This window comes from Marmota marmota, unplaced genomic scaffold (genome assembly GCF_001458135.2).
Source record: "Marmota marmota marmota unplaced genomic scaffold, marMar, whole genome shotgun sequence".
NCBI lineage: Eukaryota > Metazoa > Chordata > Mammalia > Rodentia > Sciuridae > Marmota > Marmota marmota.
Genome location: NW_026000016.1, coordinates 36,977,177 through 36,999,703, shown reverse-complemented (window position 1 = coordinate 36,999,703; position 22,527 = coordinate 36,977,177). Strand labels below are relative to the sequence as shown.

At 39.5% G+C, this 22,527-nt stretch overlaps 1 protein-coding gene across 2 annotated transcripts in view; it reads left to right on the top strand.

Moving 5' to 3' along the window:
* Positions 1 to 3,470, top strand: part of Hsd11b1 (hydroxysteroid 11-beta dehydrogenase 1) — a 42,890-nt gene extending 39,420 nt beyond the window's left edge. The window contains exons 5-6 of one of the 2 annotated variants that reach the window (XM_015483696.2): positions 820 to 963; positions 2,823 to 3,470. In XM_015483696.2, coding sequence (XP_015339182.1) covers positions 820 to 963; positions 2,823 to 3,040 — 362 coding nt within the window. In that variant the 3' untranslated portion in view covers positions 3,041 to 3,470. The remainder of the gene's footprint in view (positions 1 to 819; positions 964 to 2,822) is intronic. The other variant, XM_015483697.2, reaches the window with a different exon arrangement.
* Positions 3,471 to 22,527: the final 19,057 nt, after the last annotated feature.

Below are 22,527 nucleotides of genomic sequence, written 5' to 3'. Positions count from 1 at the left end.
TATAGTCATATGATTCTTGTCTTTAAGTCTATTAATGTAATGAATTATATTTATTGATTTCTGTATATTGAACCAACCTTGTATCCCTGGAATTAACTCCACTTGATCATGGTGCACAATTTTTTTAATATGTTTTTGTATGCAAGTGGCCAGAAATTTATTGAGAATTTTTGCATCTATGTTCATCAGGGATATTGGTCTAAAATTTTCTTTCCTTGATGTGTCTCTGCCTGGTTTTGGTATCAGGCTACTCTCTCCTCTTGGAAAGAGTATAAAGAATAGGCTATCCTGTGGGGTTTATGTTCATAAATACTCCCCCAAACTGTAGTGAGAATCAGGATAATAATTTTTTTTAAAAGAGGGCAGGAGGTGCATGTAAAAACCAAAGGCAAGGATTTATTATACCGTTCACATAAAAAGTAAAACATAACTTTCCTACTATCAGTGACAGGTCACCGAGTTGTCAGAGAGCTCTTCAATCTCCAGCACCCGGGTCAGAGGTGGAAGAGTTAGTTAGCAGCCGTGGGATTGCATAGCTCTTCTGTAACCTAGTTTATTTATCACCCTTAAAAAAATCTAACCAATCCCTCTTCAATGAACTCCATCTTACAGCACACCCCACACCTTACCCCTTTAATGCCCTGATGTTTTTCCCCTCAGAATTCAACACAGCAGGATAACTTAGGGTTTAGTGATAAAGAAAACTCAAAGAGGTAAGAGAACCACAGGGATTACAAAGCCTACCAAAAATCAAAATGAGCTCTGTCCAAAACTGAAATGAATTGCCTTATTAACCCATTTCTTTAATCTATCACTTAGGAAAAACAGCTCATCCTCTGATTGCTCCTTATTCTGCAAGCAAGTTTGCTCTGGATGGGTTCTTCTCTTCCCTTAGGAAAGAATATTTAGTGACCAAGGTCAATGTGTCAATCACTCTGTGTATCCTTGGCCTCATAAACACAGGTAAAGTTAAAGTACTGGAATAAATAATCAATAGTTGGACTATCTGCCTTACCACTGTGGGTCAAGGGTGGTAATGGGAGGTACTATAGTCCCTGACACATGAGTAATGCAACAAGAAGCAGTGACTGACAAAGCACAGAGTACTCTCATTTAATGAAGCCTTCTGTCACTTGTGGAGTCTCTACACTCTCTGAACCTCCTTTCCATTCTGACCACCAAGTTTATTGAGTGACACCACATTCATCACCTTATCCTTCCCTGAATATCTTATGCCTTCATGGACTCTCAATGGCCATTATATATATATATTTTTTTTTTCTTGGTACTAGGAATGGAACCCAGGGCTTTGTGATTGGTAGGAAGATACTCTACCACTGAACTATATCTTCAGTCCTGTTTTACATTATTATTTTGAGACAAGGTCTCAAAGTCTTCCAGGCTGGCCTTGAACTTGTGATCCTCCTGCTTCAGCCTCCAGTGTAGCTAGGATCTCAGGCCTGTGCCATCACACCAAGCTTACTTTTTTTTCGGGGGGGTGGGCGGGGCAGGTTACCAGGGATTGAACTCAGGGGCACTCAACCACTGTGCCACATCCCTAGCCCTATTTTGTATTTTATTTAGAGACAAGGTCTCACTGAGTTGCTTAGTGCCTCACTTTTGCTGAGGCTGGCTTTGAATTCATGATCCTCCTGCCTCAGCCTCTCAAGCTGCTGAGATATATGTGTGAGCCACCATACCCAGCACCAGCTTACCTTTTATATGACTGTTTCTCTTAATAATATAAACAGTAATAAGACATGCTGATGACATAAGCCCTTAGTATCTACTAGTCCTGAGACATACACAATATCATTTTTGTAGTATTCTTGCCAAGAATGTATAACCTCACCCAAATCAGAACAGTGGACAAACTCAAATTGAGGGTCATTCCTCAAAGCAACTCATCAATACTGTTCAAAAGTAACAGAGTCATGAGAGACAAGGAAAGACTGAAGAACTGTCATAGATTGGAGGAAAAAAAAAACAAGAAGAAATTTCTACTAGGTAAAATCCTGGATATAATCCTAGAACACAAAAAAGACATTAGGAAAAAATAAGTTCTGTGACTTAGTTAATTTTATTATATTTATTCTTGGTCATTGCACAATAGTCATGCATAATGTGACAATTAGGGTAAGTAGGATGTGGTATATAAGGGGACACTTGGTACAATTTTTTACAAGTTTTCTCTAAGTCCAAATGCAAGTTTATCCAAAATGTGCATCAGATATTAAAAGGAATTTGTATTTAAAGAGTAATTGAGTAGCAGTTCTAGAACAGGAGAGACAGAGGCACACAGTCAAACAATAAAGGAGGCGAGACAGGCAAGCTATATGAGGATGACATGAAAACTTGGAAGGAGAGAGAAAGTAGCAGTAGCATTTCTTCTCAGTGAGAGTGGGTAATGCTAAGAAAGGAGAAAACCTCTGGGCTGTATCTTTCCTTTGACATGTCAGTAAGCCATCATTCTATAGCTCTCTTTTTACTCACTGATACTTCCTGTTAGCTGCTGGGTCATCATGTGACTTCTGTCCTTATTCTGTGCTCCCTGTATTAATCCCCCACTCCAACCAAAACACCTGAGACAGGAGCACTCCAACTGATCACTTCTAACTACCCCACAAATCTCTATCCAGGGAGGCAAAGCCTCTATTAGAACCACGTTCTCTCTAGGACCAGCAGACTCTAAACATACCCAGCTCTTGGTTCAGGCACTGGCAAATAGCCCCTGGAAGCTAAGCTATTGCTGCCTGCAGTTCTTCAATCATATAGACTCTACTAGTCTTGGATAACCCCACTCTTCCTTTGTCATTCTACAGAAACAGCCATGCAGGCAACTTCTGGGATATTCATTGCAGAAGCAGCTCCAAAGGAGGACTGTGCCCTGGAGATCATCAAAGGGGCAGCTCTGCGGAAAGAGGAAGTATACTATGACAAATCAATCTGGACCTCTCTCCTGCTAGGAAATCCAGGGAGGAGGATCATGGAATTTCTCGCATTAAGGAAATATAATTTTGACAAATTTATAAACAACTAGTAACTCCCTTAGGACTGGCCATGGTAAGGGATCTTGGGATGTTCTGTCCAGTATTTCTTCAAGCTCTATCCATGAAAGCATCTTCCCAGAGGGATAAATAGAGCACTTCCAGAGACATGCAAGTCACAGGGTACATCTCACAATTGGAAGAAGTTCCTCTAACATGTGCACAGTGGAAATTTAATTGTAATAAATGTCATGAACCACTCTTCAGCCTACATTTGTGAAACTGATAGTAACAATAGGTATAATTACAAGGTAGCTATATCCAATTTACCTCGTATATGTAATAATATTATGATGCTTAATACAATATTAATTATAATAAAGGTCACATAAACTTTATAAAATCAAAACTGATCACTATAACTGAGTCTCTTCAGTATGATTCCTTTCAAACCATAAACTATAAGTGAAATTTTTCAACGTTCATCTCTTATTTTGTGGTCTGAATTTTTTATTTATTCCTGAATTGAAGAAACCATCCTACTCATTATTTAGTGGGCATCATATCTTTGTCATTTCTGTGTATTTCATATACTCTTCATATTATTATACATTGTCCCTCTGAAAAGGAAGACACCTGAACATGAGTCACTCAGGCAAACGCAAGTGGTAAAGTCGTCCCTAGAAACTTGAGTCACAGAACTTAGGCTGGTATATTTTTTTTCACAATCCACTAAGCATCTATATTTTATATGAGAATTCTCAAAGTATACTGAAGTTTGGAGAAAAGGGGTTGGAGCTCAGATCCCACCACTAGCTCGCTTAGTCATGCATTCATTCAACAAACATTGCTAGGCATCACCTGACTACAACCAAATGGGAAACAAATCATCAGCTATACTGACAACTCAGAAAAGCCCTCTATTGGTCAGGACCCAATAGGTGAGAGATGGCACCCACATGTTGGATGATTTTAGTAGAATCTAATAAAAGGGGACTATTTACAAAAGTGTGAGGAAAGTATAGGTAAATCACAAGCAATAGTGTAATATCTCAGGGCTAGTTATAGCTCTTTCTACCCAAAGGTCTGTAGACACAAGAGGACAGTTACCAGAATCCAGGATAGAGAGACCTATTTGGAGAGTGCCACATGACAGGAACTGTGCCATTGGCTAGGGGATGTAGTCACCAAAGACCATGAAGAAGGAAACTGGGGGAATGGACACCCCAGCGTCACTCTTTCCCCCTCTTTGATCTCTGACCAGTGCTTCCCATTAGCTAAACAGGGGAACAAAGGAAAAAACTGGTGTAGACCATACTGTTCAACTTCCCATGCACCAAGCAGTGTGCAAAAGAATGGAAAGGGTTCTAGAGTGATGGATTGAATATGAAGTAAGATAGATAGATAGATAGATAGATAGATAGATAGATAGATAGATATCCAGCATAAGCTCAACACTCGCAAACATAGGATCCTGCTAAGTGATGCTGAAACACAGACATTTTTGGGGAAATTCCCTTTCCTGCTTCTGAATTTAAATGCCTAGGCAAAAACATGGATTAGAGTCTACTGAACCAGCTAACCACATACACAAGAAGCTGGAGCAAAGAGTGTGTGAATATGGCTAGTCTTAGATAGGGGTCCTCTCTAGGTCATGTTCAGTGCAAGGCAGTAAGAGAAGCCTGACCACACACCTGTGTGCAAGACAAGACACCAAAAGTATGAAGTCTGGTTTCCAACTAGATACCATGCTTAAATACAAGCAGGCACCACTGCACACTAGTAACATGCAGTCTGATAGACATCTCAGTTTCTAATCAATCAAATCAACACCACTCAATTTCTTAAAGAAATGAGGCTCCCCCTTCAGAATGAGAAGAAGAAGGATGGCAATTCCTCTTATGAAGGATGGAGACAATATTATAACTGAGTTATAATTTGCTTGGGGACAGGTAACACCTTTCTACAAGAGCCTTTTCCCAGAATCTAAAGGGAAAGATCTCAAAAAGTAGGTCTGAGAACTGAAACTATCTACACCCACGTAGCTTATCATCTTCACTAGCCACTAGCGTGACATTAAAATTCCAATGTCGGGCTGGGATTGTGGCTTCCTTGCACAGGTGGGACCCGGGTTCGATCCTCAGCACCACATACATACATAAATAAATAAATAAATAAAGGCATTGTGTTGTGTCCATCTACACCTAAAAATAAATATTAAAAAAAAAAATTCCATTGTCCTTTTCAGTGTGACTTTACTATTCCAAGAAACTCTTGTCTAGTAAGATAAATGTAAAAAACCCATTTAACAGTGCTCATCTTTTCAATAGATAGCATCAAATGACTGCTACTCCTAAGTCTCCCTGGATCCCTCACTTCAAAACCCTGGCTATACTGTGCTCACTAATCTCAAACTTCTGTATTATGATCCTTACACAATACTCACCACACCACCTTGCTAAAGCCCCACATTAAACTAAATGCCAGTACCTCATAACATTCAGACTTTGCCCTCCCCATTCTGGCAGGCCCTGGCTGTATCAAGATAGTACTCCTCTTTACCTGGGTAAGCAGCAGTACAATGGCCCTTATTATTGGACAAGTTTCACTAGTAATTCAGTGAGACCCTGTCTCTAAATAAAATACAAAATATGACTAGGGATGTGCTCAGTGGTCGAGTGCCCCTGAGCTCAATCCCCAGTACCCAGAAATAAAAAAAAAGAACCTGCCCTTTCTAGCTCACTCTACCATGAGCTTAATGATAAATGCACAAGGATGTCCATTTTCGTATCACATGTGGAATCCAGGTATACACCACTCCCATCTCACTAATACTGACATAAAATTCAGCATCACTTTGTGAATTCTGAAAGGAATTCTTCCCTCACTGAAAGGATCCTGAGCAATACAGTACTTTCCAGTATTACAGAGGGAAGAAAGAAGACTGAGTTTATATCCATTCAGTGTGCACCTCTTAACTCAAGAGATAGCCCCTTGGCCATGTCCCTTTCAAAGTGCTTCACCTCTTATCTGAGTCCAGCTCTCAGAGAGTCCAACATCATTCCTCCTTGTCTCCCATTTATCATGCACAGTTGACTCTGACTCTAGCTTGAGGCCCACCCAGCAATATCTTTTTAAACAAAAATAATATCTTCCCACGAAGGAGCTGTTTTAACCATTAGGAAAATAACCATTTCACCAAGTATTACATTTGTAGTAGCTAAGACAGAATTGAAAACAGCCTTAATGTTTACTCACTGGAAAATGTTTAAATTAGAGGACATCGATATTATGAAACCACTATGTCATAATAACAAGGGATCAAGTTGACTTATATGTACTCACACAGAATAAACCCCAAGGCATAGGAAATGGGCAGGGATGGAGAATGGGAAGGCTAACTACATAAGGCATTATTCTGAGAACTTACAAAATTCGGAATGTCTTCCCCTGAGGAGTAGTCCTGAGGTTCTTAAAATGGTAGTGTGATAGGTTGAGTTGTAAAATACAGGTTTAAACCCTAATCCCTAATACTTCAGAACATGACCATATTTGGAACTGGATCATTAGTGAGACTGAGATGAGGTCATGGTGAATGAGGATGGGCAATATGACAAGTGTCCTTACAAAGAAGCAGTCATGTGGAGGTAAAGAAACACAGAGAGAACAGTGTGTGGTAACAGGAGCAGGATTCCAGTGATAAAGCTGCAGGCAACCAAGGTCAAAGACAAAAACCTCCATCAGCAGGTAAGAAGGGTCAAGGAAGCATTCTCCTCCACAGGTTGCAGAGGGACTGTGCTCCTGCCAGCACAGTCGATTTTCTAGCCCCCAAAACTGTGACTGAATAAATGTCTACTGTTTTAAGCCACCCAGTTTACTGCAGCCCAGGAAATGAATGCAGGCAGTAATATAATTGGACTACCAACAAAGACAAGCCAAGACTACACATCTCTTGACAGAAAATTTCACTTCTAGGAATCCCAATGCAAAAATGTGATCTGATTAAAACAGAAATATGTCACACCAGCATCAAAACCCACTTAGAGTCAAGACCTAAGTCCTCACAGAGACCTATAAGTCCCTCATGATCTCACTCCTCATTAGCTTTTAGACCTTGTCTCCTACTAGCTTCTTCTCCCCTCTCCCACCACATTGGCCTACCTATTCCTGGAACATATTAAGCATATTCTGTGTGCCTGGAATGATCCACAAGGCCATCTTCCTCTCTTCCTTCAGTTCTTTCTTCAAAAGTTGCCTTCTCTATTAAGCCTTCCTTTACCACTCTAAATGAAATTTCAAAACTGCCCAGATATATTTCCCTTCTCTGATTTTTCTTCTCCTCCCCCCACCCCCATCATCGTTAAATTACTATGGCTACACAACAAACCATCTCCAAATTTAGTGTCTTAAAACAAAATATGTGTACCTCCCACAAATAAGCAGTCTGGGCAGAGATTAGATTAATTTCTATTCCATCACTGAGGCTGCAATGGCTCGAAGGTCAAGAGTTGGGATCATCAGATAGCTTGCTCATGCACATGTCTGGTACTTGTACTGGAAATACCTAAACAACTGGGGCCTGAAATAGCTACTGGGGCCTGAAAAGCACCTTGGAAGTCTCTCTACCTTTCTGTGGTCTTTCAGATTGGCAACTTCAGGGTTGCTGGACTTCTGACAGAGCCTCCAGACTCAAGCCATAAGTCCCAAGAGAAAGAGCCAGGCAGAAGTTGGATTGCCTTTTAGAACCAACCATACACTTGTGATCAAAGCAGACCTGAAGACCCACGCATTTGAAGGAAAAGGGAACACAAACCTCACCTCTTGTTGGAGGAGTGTCAGTGTTATATCATAAGAACAACATGTAGGTTGAGCAACATACTGAAGTATCCATCTTTGGAAAATACCATCTGTTACATTCTCCCTACTAGGACTGGCTTTGTTACAGACCCAAGTCCAGCTGCTTACCACTTGAAAGGCAATACTGGGGAGATGAGAATTGTTGGGAAGGAAAGCAGGCTGATTCAATGCTCACTCTGAAAAGATAGAGAGGCTATCATCCACCACTTTCCATCTTGAGAAACTCAGGGAATGCATAAGGCTTTTGTAGGGAGGGAAGGTGGAGGGTTGGGCAGGAAGGCTACGTGCTGAGAGAGGTCTTTGTCATCCAGGGCCTGTGTCTGAGGCTAGTTACAAAGTTACAAGTTAAATATCACAGCCCTTTACATGCTCGGTGTTAGTTGATGTTCGGAATTAAAGAATATGAAGGGTGTTACACATTCCAATGTTATCTGAAGGTCACCAGATGTTCTCAGTTCTGTAAAGCTATAGAAAGATTATTTAGCAATTTCCATCTTAATCATTTAGGTGTGGCTTTCCTTTAGAATTTAGAATGCCAAGGGAAAGGAGGGGTAGTCAAAGGACACTTCAAAAAGGGGCAGCACTGTTAACAGCTTCATAGGACAGGAGTTTTATCTGCTTTGATTCTTGTCCCCTAACACCTAGAGGAACACCTGCCCCATAGGTGCTGAGCCAGAGAAAATCATGAGGGGGGCCGGATGCCAATCCAGGGTTTCTGGGGCTGACAGAGGGCAGGCAAAAAGCCAGCTTTGCAAGAGAAGAGCCCTGCAGATTGTCAACAGGATGGAGAAAGGAAGGCTGATCAGGAGGCGGGATGAGTGCTAAGACCAGAACGTAATCAATATCCAAAGTCAAGTTGAAATGAGTTTTCGCTCTTAGACTGAACCCTTGCATGTTTTCCTGAGCCCCAAAGACAAACTAAAGACTTCAGACTGTCCCATGTAAATAGACCTTTCCCTGATTCTGCTTATTTGCAGGTTTTTAGATGGCCCGGGAAAGCAGGAGAGCAATGAAGCAGCGAAACAATATCTATGTTGTTAATATTAAACTAGATCTTGCTTCTTTTTCCAGTGGCGTGTTGGTCATTATTTAACAACTAGCTCTCCAGATAAAATCAGGGGGAAAATGCCTGGATTTCTGATTTGTAGCATTTGCCTATTTCCAGGATGTAATTATGCAAATAGTCAGTTTCGCACCTCCCAGGTGACATGGCTCCCGTGGATGAGGAAGAGATAGGTATCATCAGTTTCTCAAGCCACACAGCCAGCCGTGGCATATCACAGGGACTCTCATTTTCCACATTCCTGACAGAATTAGTTCCTCTTAAACAATAAGCTCACTGTCTCTCCCCTCCAGGATTTGAAATCAAACTCACATAACAAAAATCAAACTGGATTTTTTTTTTTTTTTCCCTGTCAGCAAGTATGGCGGAGCTGCCTAGCAGAATGGCAGGAAATCTTTCTCTGATTGCCAGAGAAGGAGAGGGAACCAGGGCTCCCACTCTTCAGTTCTAAGAGCATTGGCATATTGATGGAAGCAGCAGCCTCTTTCAAAGCGTCAGAGAGTCCTATAGTCTAGACTTTCATGTTTGTAAGCCCTGCCTTCTCCTGGGAGTAATAGAAAATTTAACTGTCTGACGCTGCTGAATCATGTAGAGATTTATTTTCCTCCTGTAACAAAAGTCTGGGAGGGGCAGACCAGAGCCTTCAGGGACCCAGACTTCCTCTGTCTTTCCACTCAGCTATCCGTCTTCCTCCTCATAGCTGTGTGGTCTTGAGATAGCTGCTCGGCCTTCAGAATCACTCATGTTTTTCCAGCAAGAGAAAGGACAAGGGACAAGGTGAAAGGCAAAAGGTGCACGTGCACTGAATTGGATCCCTGATAGAGGGCATCCTGGGAAGTCTGGAATGGTCCAGAGCCACATCACATGACCCTGCAGGACATTTCCCTGCAGGAGAAGTTGACAAATTGAGTTTTCCCCCAAAAAAATTGGGGTTCTCTTAGGCAAATCAGGCATTTGTCACAAGTGTAAATCACTACAGAAGCAGGGAGGACACACGATTTCTAAGGTGTCATGCTCTCAAGCACACTGACAGCATCCATTCCCACAGACTAGCTGCAAGATTCTAATTGGTCATGGCTCCACCCACGCTGGAAACTATGCTAGGCCTCCCACCTCTTCAAATTGCCCTTTGGGAAACTGTTAATCCCTCTCCTCAGGAAAGAATGTAATCAAAGGTTCTAGAAATCAGGTGTGAGGGAACTCTGAGGATTGACACTCTAAATCCATCATTTATATTAAAATTCACTCTTGGTATTATATATTCTATAGGTTTAGACAAATGTACAATGATAAGTATCCATACTTATGGCATTATACAAAGTAGCTCCACTACCCTAAAAATTCTTTGTATCCTGTCTTTTCATCTTCAGAGGAGTTGACTTCCATGGCACAAGGGACAGACTTCCCACCTGCTGTCCTAGAGAGTGACTTCTCAAGGACAGTTAAGTCTTACTTCTACACCAAGTCTTTCTCCAGAGTATCTGTCCTTCTGTTCTCCGTGTATACTGGATCTTTTTCCTGGGATGGACTTCTCTGGGCCAGCATCTCAGATCCATCCCAAAGGATAGTTGCTGTGGTCTGAACACATTTCCCAAAAGTTCATGTGTTACAAATTTGTCCTTAAAGCATCAGTGTTGAGAGGTGGGATCTTTTGGCTATGACTCTGTACTGACTTTGCCCTTGTGGATGAAGTAATTCAGTCATGGAGTAATAGATTAGTATATTGTCCTGGGAGTGACTTTTTATGGAAAAAAAAAATTTAAAAAGTAAGCTCTCTAGTTTGCTTGCTCTGTCTCACTATATGCTGCTCTCTGCTATGTTACAATGAAACAAGCCCCTCACCAGATGCTGAGGCTGGGGTGAAAGGATGCTCTTGGACTTCCCAGCCTCCAGAATCACAGGCCAAATAAATCTTTTCTTTATAAATTACCCAAACTACAGTATTCAGTTATAACAACAGAAAACAGAGTGAGACAATAGTCTATGATAAGCTTCAAAGGACTGAATTAAAGATTCTCCAGAGTTGTGGTCTCCAAAGCTTTTGATCACAAACTTCATCATTAAATCATGAAAAAAATATGATTACATATATATATTTCTAAAGGAGATATAATTATCTTTTATATAATATATGCATAAATATTTACTAATATAAAACATGAAGACATAAGATCTTTAAAAGACAAGATAAAATAAATATAAATTCCAAGATTTTCTTCTCACATTGCAGTAGTTTGTACTACATGTCTCCTTTGGATACATGGCTCTAAAGTTGCATTAGAGTAAGAATGCAGCATATGTTAGGCTTACAACCAATTCTTTAGGACTTGGGTTATGGGGCAGACCTCCTGGCTCAAAATGAGCTCCCATTCCCCTTTCAAAGTGATATAGGATAGAACCCATGATCCCTTCTGGTATTGACTAGGTCTAGGGAATTTTCCAAGAACTCCTATTCTTCTTCATTTGTGCTCACCTCAGAGTGCTGGGACATATACTAACAAGTCCCAGAAGTACCCCTTAATTTCTCAAGGGAAGTAAATAAATAAGCTAATTTGTACTACTAAGGGAAAGGGAAATAGGTATTCGTGATGTCTCACAACGCCAATATCTCAGCACCCCTAGTCTTTCATCCTTCTCCAAGGGATCACCAATTCATGGCAAATGGCATGGGATTGTTTGGGGTTTTTTTGATGTTGTTTTATATTTTCCTTTTTAACCTTTGTACCTATTGCCTGTCAAAATTCTGCAGAAGTACAGTTCTTAAAAAAAAATAATGCTGGCCCAATGCTTTGAGATGATAGCTATCACCCACAGGACAGAGAGAATAGAAATTAAAAATGCACTTAAGGTAAACACAGTCTGAGAACAGCTCCTACTAAACATCTTTTGCTCAAATGTGGCTAAAAGGGTTTTGACACTGATTTCCAACACTGCCCACCCCTTACCCTACACCCCATCCATCTACTACATCCCCTGAAGTGGGACCAAACCAGACCAACAACTGGGACAGATCCGTCCCAATCCAGAAGGGTCAATCAAAACCTAACTCTAGGATGACTGATCAGTGATGTTTCCATAGAAAGATCTTGACCAAGACTAGGGAAGGTGAAAGAAATGGGAGAGTTGTAAGAATAAAAATGGAGTCACTTATGTCAGCCCAACAACAACAAAATGTAAATAAAGCTAGGAGATCATGAAGGAAGAAATTTTATGCATGTTTGCCTGAGACTTTGCCAGAACCATGAGATTGCACAGAAGCCACTGCAATCTTCTACAAAAATTAGTCACTGACTGCTCAACCTTGGACTTAGAACACTTGTTATTAATCACTGTGGTCAAGGATTACTGTTTGAAAGTAACTGATGCAATCCTCCTCATTTTTGCCTTTAAAAATTTACCCTTGCCTCAACTTCTTTGAATACGTCCATAGTTTACTATGGTATGCATATTTCCATTGTAATATTATCAAATAAATGTCATTATTCTTTGAAGAATCTCTGATGATTTTTTATTTTCTTTGGTTTTTGTTTTATATTGACACGTATGACTTGGCAATCTTTGTATTGAGTACCACCAAGGAAATTACATGACCATATAGTAAAGGTATCTGCACCCCCATGATCATCATGGCATTTTTCATGGTGTGTGTGTATAAATATGTGTACACATACACATTTATATGTGTATACACATATATATATACACACACACTATTCACATGGTATATGTATACATATGTACATATATATGTATACACAAATTGAAATATTATTTGGCCTTTAAAAAGGAGATTCTGCCATTTGCAACAACATGTACACATTTATGAACCTAGAGGATATTATGCTAAGTAAAATGAGTTAGAACAGAAAAGACAAAAACAGCATAACTTCCCTTAAATGCAGAATCTTAAAAATAAAACTCAAAATACACAGAATCAAAAGGTTGGTCCTGGTTACCATTGGGAGCAGAAGGAGGAACAGGGAGATGGAAATCAAAGAGCACATAGCTTCATTTATAGAAGATAAATAAGCCTAGAGATGTAACTACAGGGTAGGGGATGGCAAAACTCCACTTCCATGAGGGTCCCTGTTGGGCCCAAGAATTAAGTTAATACAAGATTAATAGAAGAAAAGCTTTGAAATGTATTTAATATAATTTTTGTGGCACTGGAGCCCACATAAGATCAAAAGAAGCTGTTTGAGTCAGTTTCTTAGATGCTGAATCAGACAAAGAATGTTAAACTATGACAATGTGAAAAGGCAAAGGGGTTTGGGCTCAGGTATTTAACTGGACACAGAAGTGACTGGAAGGACAAAAACTTAGTTTAACAAGGTTGGTTTGCACAATTTTCTCTTGGCTTCTGTTTTCTTGTCCTTGATAATAAGAATATTGCTTTTTTTCTTAGTATAAGGACATGTTTCACATGGGAATTGCAACTTCTGCTTTATATATTAAAAAAAAAAAAAACTCAAAGGTCAGAGTGACCTTCTGGCCCTGCTGTTTGTAAGTGCCTTTAACTTAAGTAATCCATATGCCAGAATGGCTCAGCTTAACACTTCACCAGAAGCAGGAGGATAGTTAGAACTTTGCTAAGAGAGATTTTAGGTTCTTCACTGCCTCCTTTACACACACACACACACACACACACACAAAAGGTAACTATGGATATGTTAGTTTGCTCCGCTATGGTAATCCTATATATATAATTATATCATAATATGTAAGTACTTATATGCAACAAAAACATATGGTAACATTATATAACATTTTGTATTTACATATATTGTATGTAATTACATATAGATATATGTTATAGATATATAAATGGATTCTTAAAAAATAGAAAAGTGTCAGATGAACAGTGGGTGAATTGGGAAGGCTGTGAAGAGAGGAGTTTCTGAGAAGAAGGGTAAGAAAACAGAGGCCACATAGAAGGATGCATGAGCATTTTGCAAAACCATTTTGCAACCACATGTACACATTTATGAACATATTTATGGCCAAAGAGCCCCACAGCCGTGAGGGCTGAGGCCTAAAGGACACAGTGTTCACATGTCGAAGAGACTGGCTGATCTGGACTGTTGGGCTGAGGTGTTTCAGGATTTCTTCATGCTGTCTTTGAACAGTCCTGTGGCAGCCTGAGCCCCGGGTGACAGAGTGGACCCCAAAGCTAGCCCACTCTAGTACCAAAGAGTAAGACCCTGACTAGACTTTCCCTTCATAGGCCTCCTTCTGCCTTCAGGGGAGGCGGCACCACTCAGTGGCTGAATACGGCACCATGTGATTCCTGGCAAGCTTCTACTACCACCACCTCCTCGTGAAGGAGCCCACAAGCAAGTCACTGTTCACAGCCCAAGAACAAACCTAGAGGAGGCCAACTCAGCCATCTGGTGACAGCCCTGCCCTGGCAGCCTTGAGCTTGGCCTTGAGCTGTGGGGAGCAGGATCTGTTCAATAGCGACAGCTAGTGGTCACCCTAGCTGGAAATGACAAGGTGCTCCAAGCCTCACGGAAAGAAAAAACAAGGCATGGGGAAACCAGGGCAGATAGCTCTGAGTGGAGGTAGGCTTATTTCCAAAGCCATTCTTGGGCACCATGTCCATAAAAACTCCAAATTCTTTAAAGCAAAGTACAAGGATCCTGCCTGTCTCTCCAGCCACATCTCAAGCTACTTGCCCTGCTTTTGACTCCCCAAGGATATGAAATTGCTGGTCCTCTGAAAGCCCTGCCATCTTCTCTGCTCAGAGTGCTCTTTATTCTTCCTTTTTCTGCTCAACCTTTTAAGGCTTAGCCTGACCATTATTGCCTCTAGGAAAATGTTTTTTCTGCCACCCAGGCTCATATCTTAAGTCTGGGATGAATGATTTCCCAGATCTGTCCCGTGCCTCTAAAATTTTCTACATCTATCACTTGAGTTTCTCACATCTTAAATTTACCTTTAAAATTGTCTTCTATGTTGCATGTAAATGCATGATGGCACTGACCATATTTTTCTTACTGTTGCATCCCTAGTTCTAAATGCAGTTTTTAGCATGTATAGGATATATAGAATATATACAGCATATAGAGAAATAATGCATTCACAGCCCCCATACAGGAAAAGGCTTTAATAGAAACAGAGATCCTGAGCTTAGTGTGGAGGTCACACCTGTAACCCCACCTACTCACAAGTGTGAGGCAGGAGGGTCACAAATTCAAGGTCAACCTCAGCAATTTAGCAAGTCTGTCTGAAAATAAAAAGAACGGGTGATATAGCTCAGCAGTTGAAAGCCTCTAGGTTCAATCCCTAGTACTGCCAAAAAGAAAAAAGAAAAGAAAGACGAAAACAGATCCTGGTGACAGAACAACTTTGCATTTCAAAGGAGAGGTGTAAATGGATCTAAAAATCATCTCACTGGATACCAGCCATTTCTCCTTGTATCACATCACCCTGTTTTTCCCCTCCCACTATCAACCAGCAGCACCCAGCCCTTGAGCTGTTGGGAACACCCCCATCTCTGGGCAGCTCTCTGGATCTTGTCAACTCCAGCAAATTCAACTGCCCTAAAGCCCAGTTCTAAACAGTGTTCTTGTCTGAACTAAACTGCTTATTCACTAACCGGCACCATAAAATCTACTCCAGGGATTTTATCCTTAAAAAATTTTTTTTAAAGAAAAGCAAATAAATGCATGCATAAAGATTCCCATTTGCAGCATTATCTGTAAAAGCTAAAAAATAGAAATGACAAAAATATCCATAAAAATAAAATTTAAATTCCTCTGTATAGCTTCCATATGAACAAAATTACAGATCACATCATGCAAAAACTAGTAAGAGTTTCACCATATTGGAACAATTTTATTTTTATTTTATTAGCAAACACATCTGAAGTACTTACTATGTTCAGGCACTATTCTACTCTGAATATTAATGAATTTAAATCTTCAAAACAACCCTAAGAAGTAGGTGTGCTATTATGATTCCCATTACTTATCCCAGAGCACATTTGGTTTAGTGTGACTTAAAATAGAAGTTAAATGGCCTTCAGAGCATTTACTTTGAAGGATGCTATGAATCACTTCAAATATTTTTCTTTTATGTAGTTCAGGGTGACACACATTTTTAAAATAATCTGGTCAGCTGAGTTGTGTTGAGTGAACTTAAAAATGTACATTTTAACTTTTATTATTATTCCATGGGTAGAGAGGTGTCATTTGCTTATTAATCTTTCCAAGTAATTGATTTAAAACAATTCTTTCATTCAATTGTAGAGCTGATGAGAATCAACTTTATCATAACCATTAAAAGTCACAGGTAGATGTTCCCAGTTGCAGATGTTGCTATGGCAATAGTGACAGCTAACATTTATCGAGTGCTTTATGAGTATATTTAATGTAATCCTAAAATAATCCTGTAGAGTAGGTATTATTGCTTTGTTTTTTTCCCAGTGCTGGGGATTGAAACCAGAGTCTTAAGGGTGATAAGCACCTGTTCTACACTATTGTCATCTTTACAAAGGAGGACATGGGAAATGCAAAGAAGTTAGATGATTTACCAAGTTTAAGCAGGCAATAAGTGGTAAAGCTTAAAGTGATAAAGTCCAACTTCAAGCTCAGGCAGTCCAACTTCTGATGCACCTGCCAATCAATTATCCCTGGTTGCCACTCAGGGCAATGTGCTTCAGATGAGCTACAGCCTTGAGGAGCAGATAACAGAGGTGATATGTAAAGGAATCTTGTGGCTCAATGGTAGAGCATTACATGACAGGTTTGAGGTCCTGAGTTTGATCCCCAGTACTTACTTTCCCAAAAAAGTTAAAAAAAAAATCTTGTTACAAAGTTGAAAGTTATCTTAGCTCTGAATTATTATAATTATAGTTAAAAATTCATTTTTATTATGTGAATTCTGTTGTATTTACATTGCACTAACCAGTGGTTGATAATTATTTTGAGTAATACTAGGCTGCATGGCTACTCCTTAATAAATAGATTGTGGTACACTAATGTTATAAAAGATCATAACAGCATTAAAAGATGAAAAATATAAAAACATGAAAAGTAATTATGATTTAGTACCAAGAATAGACATAATTGTAGGTTTAACTACACTTAAAATGTGTACAAAAATTCATGTGCATATGGATAAAAACTAATATATGAAACTGATTTGTAGATGGTGGTGGAATTAAAGTACTTATTTAAAAAAATCTTCTAGTGATACTATAATTTTTAGAAAACTGAATGTTTGATTTATTGTCATCTTCTTTATCTTCCTTTTTTTTTTTTTTTTTTTTTTTGCAGTGTTGGTGATGGAACCCTGGCCTCATGCATGCTAGGCAAATGCTCTACCACTGTGTCCCCAGTTTTATTTTGCCTTCTTGATCAGTCTCCAAAGTAAGTCCCTCAAGTGCGCTCTGCCATCATGTCTGAAAGCAAACTAATATGTCCATTTTCTTAGTGAGTTTAATTTTGGTTCAATTTCACTACATCAATTTAAATATTCTTTGTATAGATAAGTAAAAAACTAGATTGGAAAGATACACAGAAATATGTAAAATGTAGAGAAAAAGGTCTCTGCAAGATAGGGCCGTACCAAGAAACAACAGAGAAGGAAAATTGTCACTTTCAGAAAGGGGACCGCTCTATTGGCTAGGACAAAATTAACTCACCTTATTAGAGAGGTAGCAACTCCCACATTGAGGCTCTTAGGATGTTCAGCTGGAGACACTAATAACAGTTGACTGCCTAAGATATAACAAAAACAATATGTACAGGAAGAAAAGGAAGTGGAAACATTTTAATGAATAGAAGCTTCATATCTTTAATTTTATGTTAGGAGATGATTTTTGGTAACTCAGTAACATATTCTCTTAGTAAGTGTGCTCTTTAATAATGTGGGATTTTGGGTCATAAACTAGTTGTTTACTAAACAACTCACACACACTGGGGAGAGGAGTTGGTGCTTCAGATGGGCTGAAGTTAAATGGCCTACAGAGCATTTACTTTGAAGGATGCTATGAGTCACTTCAAATATTTTTCTTTTATGTAGTACAGGGTGACGCACATTTTTTAAATAATCTGGTCAGTTGAGTTGTGTTGAGTGAACTTAAAAAGCAGAAATGTTTCAAGTTTATAAAGCAGCATTTCAAACTGATAGGACAAGTCATTATGATATTTAACTCAGAAATAAGCAATTTCTTATTCTGGCAGGCCCAAGGAGACACACCTGAAAGGAAGGATAAAGTAGAACTAAAGTTGTTCTAAAGATGGTTTGTCCTTTGGAGCCAGAGATGGGTACTTAGAAGGCCCTCCTTTTTCTGGTCTATGGTATTCTTTCTTCTTCTGTCTCACCTGCCTCTACCTCTACCCCAGCCCTGAGGCTGCATCCTGTCAGGGACCTTCAAAGTCAAAACTTGTGAGCCTATCCTTCTCATGAGGTTAGGACAAAAAGTAACTTGTTCCTTGCTCAATGCTGGACCCACAAGAATAGATCCAATGTTATTTGTGCCTTATGGTTTGGTCTTTCGGATTCTTAGCACTGTCAAACTACAAAACAAATAGAAAGAAATTCTCCAAAGATTAATTAAATTTATTTGGAAATAGCAGTGTAACGGAAATAGGCATGCCATAATAAATTGAGCATATTCAAAGAGGCTGAGGCAAGGGCAAATTTTTAAAGGCAAAATGAGGAGGATTACATAAGATCTTTTGAAACAATGACACTTTATTGCAAAGATCAATGACAAGGATGGCATCTGTCCAAGTCAAAACAGACAGTGGTTGAGCAGAGGTCCTTGCAGAAGTATATTTTTGTGTAAGGTTGCAGTGGACTTTGTTTAAGGTTGTGGTTCTCACATCACTTTTTGTGAACTGTTCTTTTTATCAGACACATATGCATGAGATTCCATCCTTCATAACTTCCCAGCTTTATTTAATATCCTCCCTTTATTATTTTTTATTTGGGGTAGAGGGTAGGGCTACAAATGTTTATTCTGACAACTTTATACAACAGATAAAGCTCTTGCTAGTATTGAACTCTCTTACAGCACAACTTTTAAATTATATTATGCTAAAAAGCCTTTTACCAACAATGATGATACAAAACCACCAAAGAGTTGAAAAGGACTGAGTACTATATCCGCCATGATATAGTAAAGTCATAACTCCCCTGTAGAGAAGTAATCTTGCAAATGTATAGGAGTCAAGGAAATATTTATTTTTCCTTCTGATGAATTTAAAATTTATCACCTCTAAGAATAAATATTTGTCCGTGGATTGTCTGTGTGAACATCTGATTAAATGCTTACCAGCTAGATACTTTGAAGACCAAAAAGCAGAATCTGTAAAAATTTTGAATAGAGACAGACTTAATTATGCCAACTCTGAGCTGCTCTGCAAACTTAGTCAGTTTCTCCTTCCATATAGGAAATGCTTGAGCTAGTCAGCTTATAAAGAGATTTATTTAGGCTCATATTATGGAGGTTCCATTCCATGCTCAGTTGGTGCCATTGTTTTGGAGCCTGTGGCAAGTCAGCACATGACGGCAGAAGTGCATGGCAAAGAAATCCACTCACCTCGTATCCAGGAAGTGAAGGAGAGAGAGAGAAGAAGTGGCCAGGGTCGCAGTATTCCAATCAAAGGCATATCCCCAGTGACCTGAGGACTTCCTAAAAGGCCCCACCTCTTAAAGATTCTACCACCTCCTAATAGTAAGCTAGAGCCAACTCTTTAATACATGAACATTTGGGGGACATTCCCAATCCAAACTATAGCAGGGTGCCAAGACCATCATGTATTATCTAATTAAGAATATTTGTGACATTATTCTAAAAAAAATAACTTGGACTTGAGGAATGCATTGCTGAGAAAACATTGTAGGGGGTATAGAAAAGGATCCTAAGAAAAACAACTCTTTGGATAAGCTTGTCATTTCCCAAAAGTTTAATAGGAAATCACTCAGTAGAGTGGAAAGAGAAGCAAAAGTGGAACTAGTAGCATCCAAGAGGGGGTCCCCATGAAGAGTTTAATGTTATCTCTTGAAATATGGGGAAAGTCACTTTAGCATAAGTTCAAGCATTTTCTTTTAATAATTGGGATTCCTTTTAATTGTTCCAATTCTACAATAAAATCTAATAATCCCATATATGCTTGTCTGATATTGTGGGAAGAAAAGCAACCAGGCTATAAAGCAAAGTGCTTTTCCCTTCATGGGAGTCCAAACAAGGCCCAGCATTTATCAAGGAGTCTATGTCTGGAAGTTCCAGAATGCAACAATCAACAAGGGAGCTAAGGTTCCCAGTGAACCAGAGAATGAGGAGAAGCACAGAGTCCTGGTCAATTGATGCCAGGTGCCCAGCTCAAGATTAAACCCTCCCTTTACATTCCATACAGAGGAAGGGGACCCTCAGGCGGAGGCCAGCTGATGAAGAGAGTGTTTATCACAACTTGAGACTAATTTGGTGAACTAGTTTTCTTAAATCCATTTTATCTAGATTTTCAAAATCATAGACATAGTTATACAAATTATTCTAAAATTATTTTAATTTCCACTGCATTGTGGTTACTTCCAAGGTATTATTCCTAAATTTTGTATCTTTTATATACATTTGTTTCAGATTTTAATAGACTCCAAATAATTGGTCTGCAGAAATTCTTATTAAAGTCTCCTGCCCACCCCGCCCCCATTCTCTAGTGCCCTTAACTCTATGTTTCAGTCAGTTTTTCATCTCTGTGACCAAAAAACCTGACAAGAACAATTTTAGAGGAGGAAGTTTATTTGGTGCACATGGTTTCAGAGGCCTCAATCCATACATAGCTGACTCTTACTTTGGGCCCCAGGGGAGCAGAACATAGTGGCAGAAAGGTGTGGTAGAGGAAAGCAGCTCAGGACATAGAACCAACCTTAGCAACTTAGCAAGGCCCTAACTTAGTGAGACCTTGTCTCAAAATAAAAAATAAAAAAGGCTAGGGATGTAGCTCAGTGTTAAAGTGTCCCTGAGTTAAATCCCCAGCACCAAAAAAAAAAGAAAAAGAAAAGAAAAGAAAAAAGTGTGTGTGTGTGTGTGTGTGTATACACTTTATAGGCACAACCCCAATGACTCACCTCCTCCAGCCACTCGCTACCTACCTACAGTTACCACCCAGTTAATCCCTACCAGTGGATTAATACACAGATTAGGTTAAGGTTTTCATAATCTAATCATTTCACCTCTAAACTTTCTTACATTTTCTCACACATGAGCTTTTGGGGGACATCTTATATCTAAACCATAATACTCTGGAACCCTCTCACTCCTCTATATCAATAAAATTCTCTTATTCAGCCACATTGGACTCTCTGACCCCTCCATCCTCTACTCATTCCATGTCTGTATGTCAAACTCCAGATACCAGCCTTGGACTACTGTGTCATCCTGAAGGAATGTCCTTTGTCTTGCTTTCTAGTGTTTGAGAATCCATCCTGTTCTTTTCAACTGCCTATTCCTCGTTTTTTTTTTTTTTTTTTTTTTCTCTTCAGAGAATAGAGGAAGTAGAAGCAGTATAGAGGATCCTAATAAACTCCTCAGATTAACAAATGTTATCTTTGTCTGTTTGTGGCACTAGGTATTGAACCCAGGGCCTCCCACATGAAAGGTAAGCACTCTACCACTGAGCTACATCCCCATCCCTTTTTGCTTTGAGACAGGGTCTTACTAAGTCTTTGAGGCTGGCCTCAAACATGCAATCCTCCTGCCTCAGCCTCCTGAGTTGCTGGGATTACAAGTGTGTACCACCATATTTGGCAATAAATGATATCACAGTTCATTACCTGCCTCAGAGGCGTCACATAAATCACCCAATCACCGTAGTGAGTCTCTCATTTAAACAAGGTGAATTACACGAGTTTACAAATCGGTTCAGTGAGCTTGTCTAAATCCAGTGCCCTCTCCATTATTTTATCCTGAACTTCTTGGGAATTCCCTAACTAGATCATTTGTAATAGTTTCTTTTTAATGCATATAGATTCCTTTTATTTTCCCCCAAATTTCCTAGTTTAATTGACTGGGAAATTTTCTTGACCAGATTCTGCCTGCTACTCCTCTCTTCATCTTCAGCCATCTTCCTTTTCAGCCCCTTTTCATTGCTTAAGAAGGAGCAAACCCAGAGCTGGCCTTGGTCTAGATTTCTGCAAAAGACACCAGGTCTTCAGAAAAATGAAATCTCTTCCCAATCCAACCTGGGAAAGGGAAAAACCTTACACAGAGAACTACCCAATACACGTGAAAACCTATGCTGAGAACATCTCATCTAGGTCTTACTACAAAAAAGGCATTTTCCACTCATAGAAACTGCAAAGTTGGGGCTGAGGTTGTGGCTCAGCAGTAGAGGCTCAGCGGTAGAGTGCTTGCCTAGCATGTGCAAAGCCCTGGGTTCGATCTTCAGCCCCACATAAAAATGAATAAATAAAATAAAGGTATTGTGTCCAACTACATCTAAAAAATAAATAAATAAATATTTTTTAAAAAAAGAAAGAAAGAAAGAAACTGCAAAGTTGGCATGGGACCCAGAGGAGCATCCTTGTCTAATCCTGGAAACAGATCTTGACTTGAAACTGTCCAAGAGCTCAGACCAATCCTGTAGCAAGAGAAAGGGTAGCTGGGGT